Source organism: Pagrus pagrus (genome assembly GCF_965226575.1).
Source record: "Pagrus pagrus genome assembly, chromosome: 16".
NCBI lineage: Eukaryota > Metazoa > Chordata > Actinopteri > Spariformes > Sparidae > Pagrus > Pagrus pagrus.
This window is the reverse complement of record NC_140200.1, coordinates 6,625,504-6,638,841: the sequence shown is the minus strand read 5'-3', so window position 1 is coordinate 6,638,841 and position 13,338 is coordinate 6,625,504. Positions and strand designations below refer to the sequence as shown.

Genomic DNA, 13,338 nt, shown 5'->3' with positions numbered 1-13,338 from the left:
ATATGTGATAAGGAGGGCTGACTGGGAGTTTTATAAATAGATGTTTTGACGTTCTGTTCCCTTTGCTGTCCTTTGGTATGAAAATATCAGCCACTTTGGTAAATATGAGTGTCATGCGTGCTGTTTACTGACATCAGACGGCTTCTGGTTACGTTTTTTTTTGCCAACACGCTCCCACCAGCAGCCAGCAGCATATTAACATCCCAGCTGCGGGCTTAAATATGAAAGGCTTTCCAAGTTCATAAACACAGTATCTGCACTTACTTCCTGTAATGTTAGTTTGTTTTTCAATGCAGAGGGAATAAACAGTTCTGCGCAGGTGTACTGAGAGTTTCTTCAGCGTGCGAGCTTGGACTTTTAACTTTGAAACAGCAGGTGAGTGCAGCGGTTTCCACTCGCTGTGGAACATCCTGTCACATACCTGAGAGCTACTTCCTCCTCAGAAAAACATCAATATTTACCAGAATACACAGAAGCCTCTAAATCTAAAAAACCCCAAAACCCCCGCCAGCAAGTTTTTCTGTTCTAGTGCCAGTTGTCATCCCACCAGTGCCAGCCCTACCACATCTTTATTTATGAGGGCTTTTTTTTCTAAATATTCTTTTTCAGAGAGAGGACATTTTAACAGCATTCCTCCTGCTGGACCGAAAGCTGGACTCCAAAGTAAAGTTTACATTCCTGGGCTTGTGAGAGGAATGCTGCCCTCTGGGGCTCTGGACCAGACCTGAGGATTACAAGTCAGGGATCACGGATGGAGACTGGGATGCTCAGTTACAGGATGTCGACGACACACAACTTTTATCTCAGTGCGCCTGCAGAAGTGTCGATACTTTAGTGATGATTTTGAGTTACTTTGTAACTCACAGTATGTGAGCTATGGCTTTACATTAAAAAATGCAAAATGTTTTAAATTAAAAGGTGCCATATGTAAGAATGAACAAATAGGGGGCCAGGGTGACTGTTAACTGATGCTGTTAGCTAGTTAGCTTAGTTAGCCGTGCAGCTAGTGGTCCAGACTGGGGGCTTAGAGCAGCAGGGATCCTAATCTTGACACAGGCATGAAAATCGATGATGATTAGTCAAGCCAACAAATGGGGCTAAAAATAACAGAACTACAATCAAAATTCTTACTTTTTAATCAACATACTCAGCAAAACTCACATTATATATCAGCTGTACAGCATTGAAATGATGTCACTCTTAAGTAACCCTTCAAAATACATGATGAAACAACAAGACCCTGAGGTAAATCCAGATTCTATTGACATGGTTGGCCTGAAAGAGGGGTGACATCCTGTGGGCTGAAGCTAGGCATAAAAATAGTGAGGGCATCTGCAGCCATAGATACAGCACTGTTGTGATGGAGAGGGGAAGGACAGATGAGGAGAGGAGAGGAGAGGAGACGATGCATAAAAATAGGACTCAGTTATGACAAGGACGAGGCTATTGCTAACACGCTTCTGGCTGAAAAAGTAATGTACTACTCAATAGCCGTTACTGCTTTATTTGATAGTCATTATTAGCTGATCTGTGCCCCCAGAGCAGAGCAGGGATTCATTATCTCACACAAGGACTCTTCTGCATGATGTCTGCTGAGGGGCTTGAATCTGAGCAGTCACTTTGAAGGACAGTCTGGACTTTGATCTGAGCTAATTAACATGGATCGGAGTATAAAAAGCTCAGTCGGGAGATATCAAAGCCTTGAGTGGCTGCGATAAAGGTCCAATGGAGTTTAGTAGAGCTTGGGTTTAGTTTATTGGGCTACTATATGAGACCTATCATCCCAATCACATGCGTAACCCCTTGCATTTGTGTACAGGTGTGTCAGTATACTGTGTAACTGTTGTATAACTGTACCTAGATTATTTCCACTACAAGGTAATAGCATTACCTAGTGGTATGTTGTGGACTTATTACACTGTGAGAGTTATGGCAGGCAGTCCAGCACTGCCCCCTGCTGGCAGCATTAGGGTTAGGAAAGATGCAAAGGAAAATTTATAAAAATGAATATGCAGCATGTGCACATTTCAGGAAGTATAAGATATAATGTGATGTGAAGTGCATATAAAGTTAAACCCTGAAATTAAAATGCAATCATTATCTCACCCACAAACCACTTGGAGCTTGTGCAGCCACTTCAGTTGGGGTGCATGCTAACACTTTTTGTTTGTAAATAACGTCTTTTTTAAATTGATTTGGGATCTCTTCTCTCTCTTCTGAAGACTTGGATTACTCCAGATGAGACGTATGACGTCATTCTTTAGTTATAAAACAAGTCCCCATCGACTTCAGTTGTTCAGGAGGATGTTTTGCTGTTAAGCTTCATAAATGTTTTGTGGACTGCGACTTCCCATCGGCACGGGGATCAAGTAGATTATGAATGACTTTTCATTTTGGGGTGAACTTGTCCTTTAATCAGCCTACAATTGAAATACCAACACAAAATAAAGTACACAATATCATTATGTTAAAAATATTTTTGTTTCTTTAATGTGTCTCTCCCACTAGTACTTTTATAATATCCCTACAGCCTCTGCGCACATGGTTGTTAGTCCAAAACAAGATTTAATTGGCACATAACTCTGTGTCTTTGCCCCAGAGTCACCTTCACTGTTGCAATTATATATTTAGAGGAGCTACTTTCAGCCTGCTAATGGAAAGGAAAGCGAATAACAACCTGTTATTTCCTCCAAACCCTTCTCTAATGACGCACTTAAAGACCCGACTTCACTGAGCTCAGAGTTTGCCCGGATGAATTATTTCTCTAATTCATCGTCGTCACAACAGAGTGAAACTACTGTGTGAGGCCAACTTTTGCTATTGTCTGTGATCAGCAGGGGGAAAAAACATGTCCCCTTAATAAACAATTCAGTAAGTCCCTACTGTATGTGTCTATCCAGCTCAAACTTCCTTTGCGCTCGGTCAAACTTTCCTCATCCTCCTCCGCTGTGACGTTCTGTTTGGAAGGAAAATCCTGCTCAGCTCTTTGCAGCAACCTGCTACTTTCTGTGTGTGTAACCAGCCCAAAATACTCCCTGTCCTACTGACGCCCAGTTCAACCTGTCCTCTGCCCCAGTGATGTATTTACAACACCGTGTCCAAAATTCTCCTCATCTGCCACTCGGCCAAGGAAACTTTTGCTTTCTGCGTCACAGCAAGTCTGTTACTTCCACATCTCAATCCAACTCTAACACTGTCTGTTCTGACAAATACAAGCTACCTCCTGTCTGCTCCTTGATCTCATTCTCTCATGGCTGCCTTACTTTTGACAGTCTGTGCAGTAGACAGGGAGATGACACCTGTGTTTAAACCGTTTTTGGACCGTTTTTAAAAAAGGTGTTCCACAGGGATCTATCGTTGGACCTCTTTAATTTGTGTTTTTTTATGTTTCTACATTAAAAATGTTGTTCGTGACATCATAAATGTAGATTTTTATTTTTACACAGATGGTACCTTGTCACGTTTGGTTCATCCCTAACAGTTAGTGAGGTCCTTATTCAACAACAAGTTTCAATCTGGGCCTTTGGAAGCTGTTCTTACACACAGAAAGCACTGAGTTAATGCGGTTTAAAACTACAAATGATGACCATCTTAAATCAACAACAGCTGTTGCCAACATCATGCTCATCAAGCGTCATCACTTTGAGCCATCAGTCCCTATTAGCCCATGCAACAAAGTTAAGCAAACTGATCTTTATAAACATTTCTTCTCCTGAGGAAAGTCAATTGAGGACACATACTGTTTTCCAGGTTCACCCCCAATATGCATCTACTGCCCTCTACTGATGGATACAGTTGGATTAATCATCAACAGTTGCTGACATAGGAAGACCATTACTCATTCAACTTCCATATATATGTTCCTGAGAGAGTTATGAAATCCAATCAGTTTTTTGGAGTCATTTGTAAAAGTAAAGCAACCTGTCCACTGACTCTCATCCAGCAGCCGGCCAGTCTGTTTCTCTTTTATTTAATTTTGAATGTTAAACTACGGAATAAATAATGTTTCTGCTGTGTTTGTATTTTTTTTTTGCAGAATAATGTGGCTATCAGGGGTGTCACAATTAGATTTCCTTCAACAATGATGGCTATACTTTTCTAAGACTTGCATCTGGATTTGTAAAGATCATCAGATCAGACAACTGTCATTTACATGTCCTCAATTCATGTGTAAAAAGATTATTTTACAACAACAGCTTGACTTTATCCTGGGGGCTTTTTGCAGGGTCAGGTTCAAATTATATTTACTAAAAATACAGATTTCAGAGTTCTACAAAATTCAGTGATTCCCCAGTGAACAACAAAAAGATAGAAATTCAGTTTGTTACAAAGTTCGGTATTTGCAAACATGCCCCTAGGAAACCCACTTCCTGAACAAATCCATAAAGGATCTCTGGCATTTTTATTTGTTCAATTCAATTTAATTCTGGTTTTCTCCCCAAGAGTAAACCCTCTTCTCAAAGAAATCAATAAAGGATCTCTGAAACATCTCAGCACCGTCGGAGTTGCCCTTCAGTTATTTGTTACCAGTAAGCTAGCAGTGTTGTCTTTAAAGTGTTTTTTTAAAGTTTCTCACTTTGGATGAGTCGCCTTCACGTTGAAAAGAAAGAAGACTGAACTTTAAGTGGTTTTAATAAGAATTTGATTTAAAATAATGGGATCATAAATAAATAAATCATCAAAAACGACTCCACTCATTTCATTGTTCGGTACATTCAGGTAATTTATTCAGCTCATGGTAGGCAGCTTAATCTCAGTATTCAAAATATACATGTGATCATCATTTTTCATTCGGGTCACAGAGTTGTAGAAAATAAGTGTTAGTGTTTGCTTTAACATACTCTAGTTTTGGTTATTAAGAGTTTGGTTTCTTCACGTTAGGAGTATAGAAATAAAAATAGGTATTGTAGGTTAATCATACGTGACGTTTCCGTGAGTGAAGGCCCTACAGGCACGCTTGTCAGCCAACACAGGCCAACTTCAACATGGACTGAGGTCTAATCAAACACATAACTGAGGACACGTGTGTGGCGTGCGGGGCCTTTACATGAAGCACATATACTGTAAGTACTGCACATTAAAACAAACAATAAAACACAACTCCAGCTGTTGCTCGACCTTCGCCTGGACCATCTACTGTACATGTGGCACCTTACATTCTTTGTGTGTGATCATCTGTGACGTGACAAGTATGTAAATCAATAAAAAAAAAAATGTCCTTAACGTCCATGCAATCTTTCTAAGCTGTACAGTTAAAAACAAAGGAAAAACACCACATGCACACGGTATCAAAAAAAAATCTTCTAATTACTTGAAATGTTTGGCTAATAATGGAGTGTGTAACGAAATCTAGGATGGGAATGAACAGTACTTATTGATTTATCGTTAGGCTTCAACAACATGATTTTGAACAGAAATCTACTATTAATTTTAATCAATTATAACTTATAATACAGGAGACAATAGACAACAAAGTGACAGCATTGCAGTAAACTGAATGCAGTTGGGCTACATGTATGGTGAACCAGGGCCGACTTCTGTTTATTCCCAAATTTACATAGTGCACTTGATTCATAGTTTAATTACAGAGAAGCTTTTAGCATGTGGACCTATAACATCTAACCTGATAAAGGAAAGCAGCGGCAGCAATATGACATTTTGACGAGACGCTTCTGAAGGTTAATCCCCTCTTACCCACCTGCAGCGACGTGCCGCTTCATTGCACCCAGAAGCATTGTCTGTACTTTAACTTCATTTAACATTAAGAGCTTTTGGAGCCAACATGGCTGCCACTGAACACTCCAATACTCCACCTGTGTGTGTACACCTCCCCCTGACAGTCTTTCCTGTCAAAATAAATCATGCCTAATAATAATAATAAGTCAAATAAAGCTGAATTTAACAGCAAAGCTACGAGGGCTCGTTTTGTTTTCACAGTGAAGGAGTGTGCTGTCCTGTCGACGAGGACAGCGATAATCTTAATCGTAATCAATGCATGGAAAGACAGATTTCGTGACTTCCCTCATGGTGGGGGTGAGAGAAGGAGGAGGAGGATGAGGAGAGGAAAGGATGTTGCTTCACCCTTTTGTCCAGGCTGGTGACTAAACAGGAGAGGTGGAGGGGAGGAGGAAGAAGAAGAAGAAGAAGCCCTCATGATGATTTGGTAGCACCCCAGATGATGAGTCCGATAACAACAGCAGCTACAGCCAACACTATCATGAGGATGCACATCTTCTTCCGGGACCTTTGCTGGGGGGTGAAAAAAAAAAGGAAAAGAGGTTATTAGTGTCATGAAAAAGTATGATTTATGATCTAAATTTGAATGAAGAGACAGATTTATTTACTAAGTTATTAAGTGACTCACGGCTACTACATGAATCACCTTGTGACTCAACTTTTTATTTTCATTTCAGCTTCACGCCTCTTTCTCTACGTCTTATTTACGAAATCGAGCTGACTAAGAACTTGGTTACACAAGAGAGTCCTTGTGCAGGAGGTGGAGGAGTCATATATGCACACATACTGTTACCTCGGAGACCTCTACAGCAGCCAGATTTAGATTTCTTCATTCTTTCACTAGTTACAAGCCAACTTCTCAAATGTTTATACATGCGAAAGCCTCTCCATTCTTAAATTCTTGCCTTAAAGGAAAAGTTATTCCAAAAATGAAAAGTCGGTCATTATCTACTCATCCCAATTCCGATGGAAAGTCAGGTGAAGTTTCGTATTTCACAAAACATTTCTGGAGCTTCTCAGCAAAACAGCGTTGCAGCATTCTCCTAGACAACTGAAGTAGATGGGGACTTGTTTTGAAACATTAAAAAATTAAAATAATTGGCTCCATACATCTTATCCGGCATAATCCCAGAAGGCCCGAGATCCCACATTTATTTGAAAAGATTTTATTTACACCATTGACACATGGTCGAGCTGGTGCACTAACTTCAGATGGGGCTCGTGCTAACGCTTTTAGCTTAGCAGCTACAGTGAAGATTTCAGCTTAAAAAATGGTGTAAATAACGTCTTTTGAAATCAACATGGGATTTCAGGCCTTTCGGAGACATGGATTACACTGGAGGAGCTTTATGGAGCCATTTTAGGTTTATTTTGTGTTTTTTAAAATATGTTTAAAAACAAGTCCCCAGCTACTTCAGTTGTTTAGGAAAATGCTTCAGCGCTATTTTGCTGTGAAGCTCCAGAAATGTTCTGTGGACTACAGAACTTCACCTGACTTCATCAGCATTAAACTGAAAACTGAGTAAATAATGATTGAATTTTTTTTTTTGGGCGAACTTTTCCTTTAATCCCTTGTTTATGTATCTGCCTTTCCTCTCTTCTGTGCATCGTTCTTACTGTCTCATCGAGTTTTACCTGGTAGTCTGCAGCACGTGCCAGCTGCTGCGTGGCGCCCTGGACATGCGTGTCGGCACTCTCCACGTTGGCTTCTATACTGTCTGCAGAACACACAGGAAACACACACACATTGTACATGCAGCAGGTGGGAAGAAGAAGGGAGCACGTGTGGCGCAAATCAACATGGACAAGTCTTCATTTGTGTTTCTGAGCACTAGATTAGCCTTCCGCTAACTTATAGGGGATAAAATGATTCAATTGTGTGGCTCTTCTAGACTTTCCAAATGTTATTAGACCAAATGGATCAAATTCTGATGTGCAGCCAGTCATTTCATAGGGCTGTGACACAGAAAAAAAAGTTTGGCCACTGTGTCAAATAGGCTTCAAAGCCTGGCTCTACTCCTGGGCGTTGGGGAAATCTGTCCAAAGATAACAACATCCATCTGCCAGCACCTCCAAAGCTCACTAGTCACCGTGCTTGATCTTGTTTGTTTTGCGGACAGAGCCAAGCTAGCTGTTTTCCCCGTGTTTCCAGTCTGAGGCTAAGCTAAGCTAACTTGAAAACTGGCTATAGCTTCATATTGACCGTACAAACATGAGAGTGGGATCGATCTTCTTATGAGACTCTCAGCAAGAACTTTAAACTATTCCTTTGAGTAATGTTATTTTTAACTAATGGGTTCAGGATATGATAAGGAAACAGTTTTTGGATGATATAGAGTGTTTTTCCAATGAATACAGATGACTGTTGACCCGACACACGTTCCTGTGGTCATGTCACAGTTTCAGTTATTAGAGGAGCTCACCTATCATGTCTCCCTGCTCATGGACCATCATCCCCAGGTCCTTGAAGATGTCATTGATGTCGGTGATGTCAGACTGAGTCATGCAACACAAAGAGGAATGGTGCGTGACTTCACGGTGAACACAGAAACACAGAGCAGATGAGATGCTACATAACAGTGGCCGCGACTCTTATTTGTACCTCTAACTGCATGATGGCCGACTCTCTCTCCTGGATCAGCCTCAGGTCTTCTTCGGTGATGGCCTCAGCCTGAGCCTGCACCTGGGCATCACTGCAGGAACAAATGTAGATATGAAAATATAGTAATAATAATAATAATAGAAATGATAGTAATGATCATAAACAGGGGATCTACCCAGGGAACGGAGGCATATTTCCAAAGCTGTCCTCAGGCTGTCCTCCCTGTTAAAAGAAAATACGGTTTAGATTAAAAAAATACTGTGCTTGTGTCCTTTTTTACTGCAAATACACTGTAGAGGACATACTGTGATTTTGTGTGCTGTGGTGACTCAGTACATTCAGGGCGCTGACTGTAATACCTTGTTAAATACAATTTGGTTACACAGAGCAAATAAAACTTGTAGCTTTTAATTCCCCAGCCAAGATATGTTTAAAATAGCAAGGAACTGCTCTCCCGCTTATCAGCGTGAACACAGCGGACACAGTTACTTGACTGTGCAGTCAGATAAGCAGTGAGGGAACAGAGTTGCCAAGCAAGCCAGCTCTCCTGAGGGCATCAGTGACTAAAGCAGTCACAGTTAAAGGCTCTGTCGGAGGCACAGTAATGCGAGAGCTACTGTTCGTCTTGTGGAACTCGTTCTGGAAACTCTCAGTGTAAATACGTGTGATTACACAACGAGGAGAGAAGCTGATAAAAACAAAGAAATACAGGCTCAACAGCACCTTACCTTCGAGTTCTGATCAGCAACTTATTGAGAATTCAGTGAGGAAATTAAGTGCAGCCTAAACATTTAGATATTGTGATTTATTCATGCTTATCTGCTAATGTATGTGCAGCTATTGATACATAGCTCTGGGATTGGTTGACTGCAGTGGGAGATGTTGCTGGAAGAAAACAATCTCTGCATCACCTCATAAACGTGAGTCAGCAAACCTTGTTGAGAAACTCTTGAGAATACTCATAAATGCAAAAAACAACGATTATCTGGATGCTTTCATTATTCTGTATGCACATTTTTTATTCTCAAACCAAAGTTTTCTACATCAATACCTAAGAGCTGATATTTCCTCCTCTCTCTGACTCTCTGGATCATTTCTGAAACGATATGGAGCTTTTCCCCTGAAACCTCTGACTGGATACGTCTCTATTTGTGTTTATGTGTACTCCTGGTTTTTGTTATTATCATAAAGCTGTATGGTTTAAAAATAAAAAGTCCCAAACCCACAAAGCAGAGTGAAAAGTGCTGTCCCAATGCTATTACACTATTTCAGCCCCCTGCAGACTCTCTCAGTCAAACACTTACCGGGTGACATCAGCTTAGTCTGTGAAGTGATGAAAACCTTGAAGGTTGAAACGTTTCATCATTTCACTTTTGGGAATCTTACAGTACTCTGAGTGCATACTGCCTCTCCTTCTCCTTTGTACGCACCTGAGGTTGGCTGTGTAAAATATCCACCCTGCATCTAATATGTCTGTCTTCACTTATCAGGTTGATGTTAGTGTGCAGAAAAGCTTCTTAACATGAGGAAGATTAAAATGTGTTGAGGATGATGTTTTGAAGGACCTGCAGACGCCCTGTATCGGTCCCTCACTGACTGTTTCACCGGACCTGTGATGCAGCAGGTGCAGCAGGTCACTCACCGACACCCTGGAGCTGGCTCTGACTCTGGCCACAAACTCTCTCTCTGCGTCGGCCGCCTGCCGCTGGATCCTCTGGAAGCTGTTCAGAGCGGCGGAGAAGTCGTTCAACAGACGCTCTTTCTGTATCTTCCTTTGCCGCTATGACACATTGAAAGAAAATGTTAATGAAAAAGCCAACAAACTTACAATACTATACAAAATCCTTTATTGCCCCCTGGGGGACATTTTTCTTGGGCTCAGTGCTGCTTTGAAACTTTTGTTTGGGGAAGAATGTTTTCAGTTGAGTCCAGTACCTGATCGGGGCCAATAGGAAGTGCACTGAATGCCTTCATCAGTCGGTCAGTCTCCTTCGCAAGCTGGTTGCCTTGCTGCTGTTTCTGTTGCCTGGTGACCAAATACAAATATTCTTTGATTTTGTGAAAGTAGAGAAATAAAGGCCAGACAGAAAGAAAAAGACAGCTGAAAAAATGCATCATAATGGATTCTTCATAACTTTATGACTGATCACTTGACAGCTTTGGTTTAACCTTTTCTCCACCTGCATTTGTACAAAGATATTCACAGTAACAGACCGTTTATGCACAGTCCCCATAACTCACAGCGTCTGTTGCAGCTGGCTGCTGTCCTGCTCTGTTCCCAGCAGAGAAACTGCCCTCTGCAGCTCAGAGGCTGGAGAGGAGAGAATACATTGTTTGTCTGTACAGAAGGATCTCCATGTCCAAACCATGATTCACATTTAAGTCCGTGTATTGTAAATGTTGCAGCTGATGATGGCCTCTGTGAGTGCATGTGTGTGTGTGCGTAGTGTGTGTGTGTGTGTGTGTGTGTGTGTGTGTGTGTGCGTAGTGTGTGTATTACTCAGTAGCGTCAGCTTCTGGATGTTGGAGCTGATGTTGTGGACCAAAACATTGGGCTCCTCTGCAGTCCCAGCATGGTAAGCCATGATGGAGAGCTGTGAGGACACACGACAACACGTCTGTCACTTTATTTACTCACGAGTCGGACAGAGAGGTCATCAAAAGCAATGAAACAATATCTAAAAATAACAGACAGACAATTGAAATGAAAAGCTACATGTGATGAATAAACTGTTATAGTTAGCTTGATATAATGAATAAACGGTTGAAATAATTACTAAATAAAGTGAAATAAAAGTGAAATAAAATGAACTCCTGGAATAATCAGCTAAAAAATAATAGAGGAACGACTGAAATAATTAGCTAAATAAGATGATAAAGCTAGACTTATTACAGTTATAGTGAGCTAAACGGATAAACAGTTGGAATAATTAGATTTATGTGATGAATAAACTGTTATAGCTAGTTAGCTAAAGGTCATGGATGAACAGTAAACTAACTAGCTACAATAAACAGTTAAAACAATTCAACTTAATAGATAAAGTGTTGAACAATTAGCTTACAGAGTCGATAAGGACACGTGTGAGCTCTGAGTTTCTTAACCGGCCTTCATGTGGGTCGCTAGGGCCGGTCGGTTAACGACCCACAAGTAGCCCTAACGACTCTGAAGCTCAGAGCTCACACGTGACCTTAACGACTCTGTGAGGACACTCCCACACAGGGTTTAAAAGCCTGCAACTCTCCTTCAGTTAGTAACTGAAGAAGCCTCTTGGATGAGAGGTGAAACGTCCACACCAACATGACCATATTAATACAGGCTGTGTGCTTAATAAAGCCGAGCCTATAAGTCCTTTGTTCGGTCTCTGTGTGACTGAAATGAGCCTAATCCTCCGAGCGCACTTTAATTTACATTCTTGACTCGCAACATATATTTCTTGTTCTGTGGACTAAAATAAAAAGGCATTGAAAGAGATATTTTTGTCTTGTCATGTCATTATAAGCTACATTACAGAAGGTATAGGTCTGCTGTGTTTCATGCGACTGAGCCTACAATTAAAAATATTTAATCCTGTCTCATAATATATCAGACTGTGATCCTCTTTCTGCCTGCTCATCACTGTGTCACATGGACATTCGCTTATTCAAAAGATCTCTGTATATAGATTATTTGGGCTTTTTTAAGTAACTAAAAAGTAGTGTGATAAATAATAGATTACTCTACGCAGACAGTAACATTGTAACCTAATATATTACTTTAAAATGAAGGTAACTAGAAATATGTAATATTTTGCATTTTGAAAGCAACACTGCCTATCTCGATATAACGATATCCAAAATCTAACACGATATATACAGTCCCATATCTTGATAACGACACAATATCTTTCTGTATCGTCATGGAGGAGTAAACAAACCAGATAGTATTCACATTTAAGTCGCTTGAATCAGAGAATCTTGGCTTTGTTTCTTAGAAAAATACAAAACCAATTATCAATGATCACAATAGGTGGCACTTAATTAAAGAGGCCAACTAATGAGTTAATCATTGCAGCTCTGAGGCATGATCTCTAGCAGGGTTAGGTGTGTACTGAGGCTCAGTCAGGCAGACTTCCTGTGCTGCTGACTCAAGAGGATTGAAATGATATTCAAATAACCATCTGCTGGGAGACTCACAGTTCAGCCCCCGTGTGATGTTAATAAATAATAATGTTAACCCTCTTTATTAAACCTGAAATCCTCCTCTGACTGTTGCTCTCTGCTGTCAGTAGACCTGCTGCACCCTTCCTGTCTGAGTGTGTGTGTGTGTGTGTTTGTGTCTTTACTTCACTAACTGCCTGCGAGAAAAATGCGGAAATCAACTCGATCACTTTCCAACATCATGCAGAGGAGCGCATGACTGAACACCGTCCGCACACGATGAGACACTTCTTGTGTTTAAACGTGAACTTCATACTCTTTCTTTCCAACACGCAGGGAGCAAAAGTCATCAAGTTACAATCAAAGTCGCAGCACGGTTTGAAGATCTCTCCCTGCCTCTCCGCCTCCGCCTCGTTTTACTGACAGATCATTATTTTTTAATCTGTTTGCTCCTGAATATTAAAAACACCATCATGAGACAGTGTCGATAATGTATCTGCGGTGTCAATCCTCCCCTGAATGTTCATGTTAGCTGAAAGTTTCCACTTTACCTTTCTTGTGACTTGAAGCAGCGGTGTTACTTCCTGACTCTCGGCCACGCCCCCGTCACATGATGTCTGCAGGAGCGGAGGCGACGTCGGTTTGTCGGTATGGAGGACTAATGCTGCCAAAATAAAAAATGAAAATAAAGTTAATGTCATTAAATGCATCAAAATAATATTTAAAAAATAACACATCATAGTCATTTATAAAAATGTGACACTTGTTGTGTGATACTTATTCGTCATTTTACTTTCATATAATTTTTTTCAATCGATCAATTGACTCAAAATCAGTGTGGGATCATGTAACTACACTGGCTG

General features: G+C 40.7%; 1 protein-coding gene across 1 annotated transcript; it reads right to left on the bottom strand.

Moving 5' to 3' along the window:
• Window positions 1-4,697: 4,697 nt before the first annotated feature.
• stx7l (syntaxin 7-like) lies at window positions 4,698-13,121 on the bottom strand. The gene is made up of 10 exons (XM_084378103.1): window positions 13,027-13,121; window positions 10,839-10,932; window positions 10,580-10,649; window positions 10,274-10,364; window positions 9,981-10,118; window positions 8,514-8,560; window positions 8,339-8,429; window positions 8,160-8,232; window positions 7,372-7,454; window positions 4,698-6,249 (listed from the first exon to the last, which is right to left on the bottom strand). The coding sequence occupies exons 2-10, from the start codon at window positions 10,921-10,923 to the stop codon at window positions 6,151-6,153; spliced, it is 777 nt and encodes a 258-aa protein (XP_084234229.1). The 5' UTR covers window positions 10,924-10,932; window positions 13,027-13,121; the 3' UTR covers window positions 4,698-6,150.
• Between the last annotated feature and the right edge of the window lie 217 nt (window positions 13,122-13,338).

Bases quoted from the DNA above. Each gene is read 5' to 3' on its own strand.
- stx7l (XM_084378103.1), bottom strand. From the start codon at position 10,923: ATGGCTTACCATGCTGGGACTGCAGAGGAGCCCAATGTTTTGGTCCAC. The intron at 10,119-10,273 runs GTACTGGACTCA...AATGTGTCATAG, and splicing joins TTCCTATTGGCCCCGATCAG to CGGCAAAGGAAGATACAGAA. The intron at 8,430-8,513 runs GTAGATCCCCTG...TTGTTCCTGCAG, and splicing joins AATATGCCTCCGTTCCCTGG to TGATGCCCAGGTGCAGGCTC.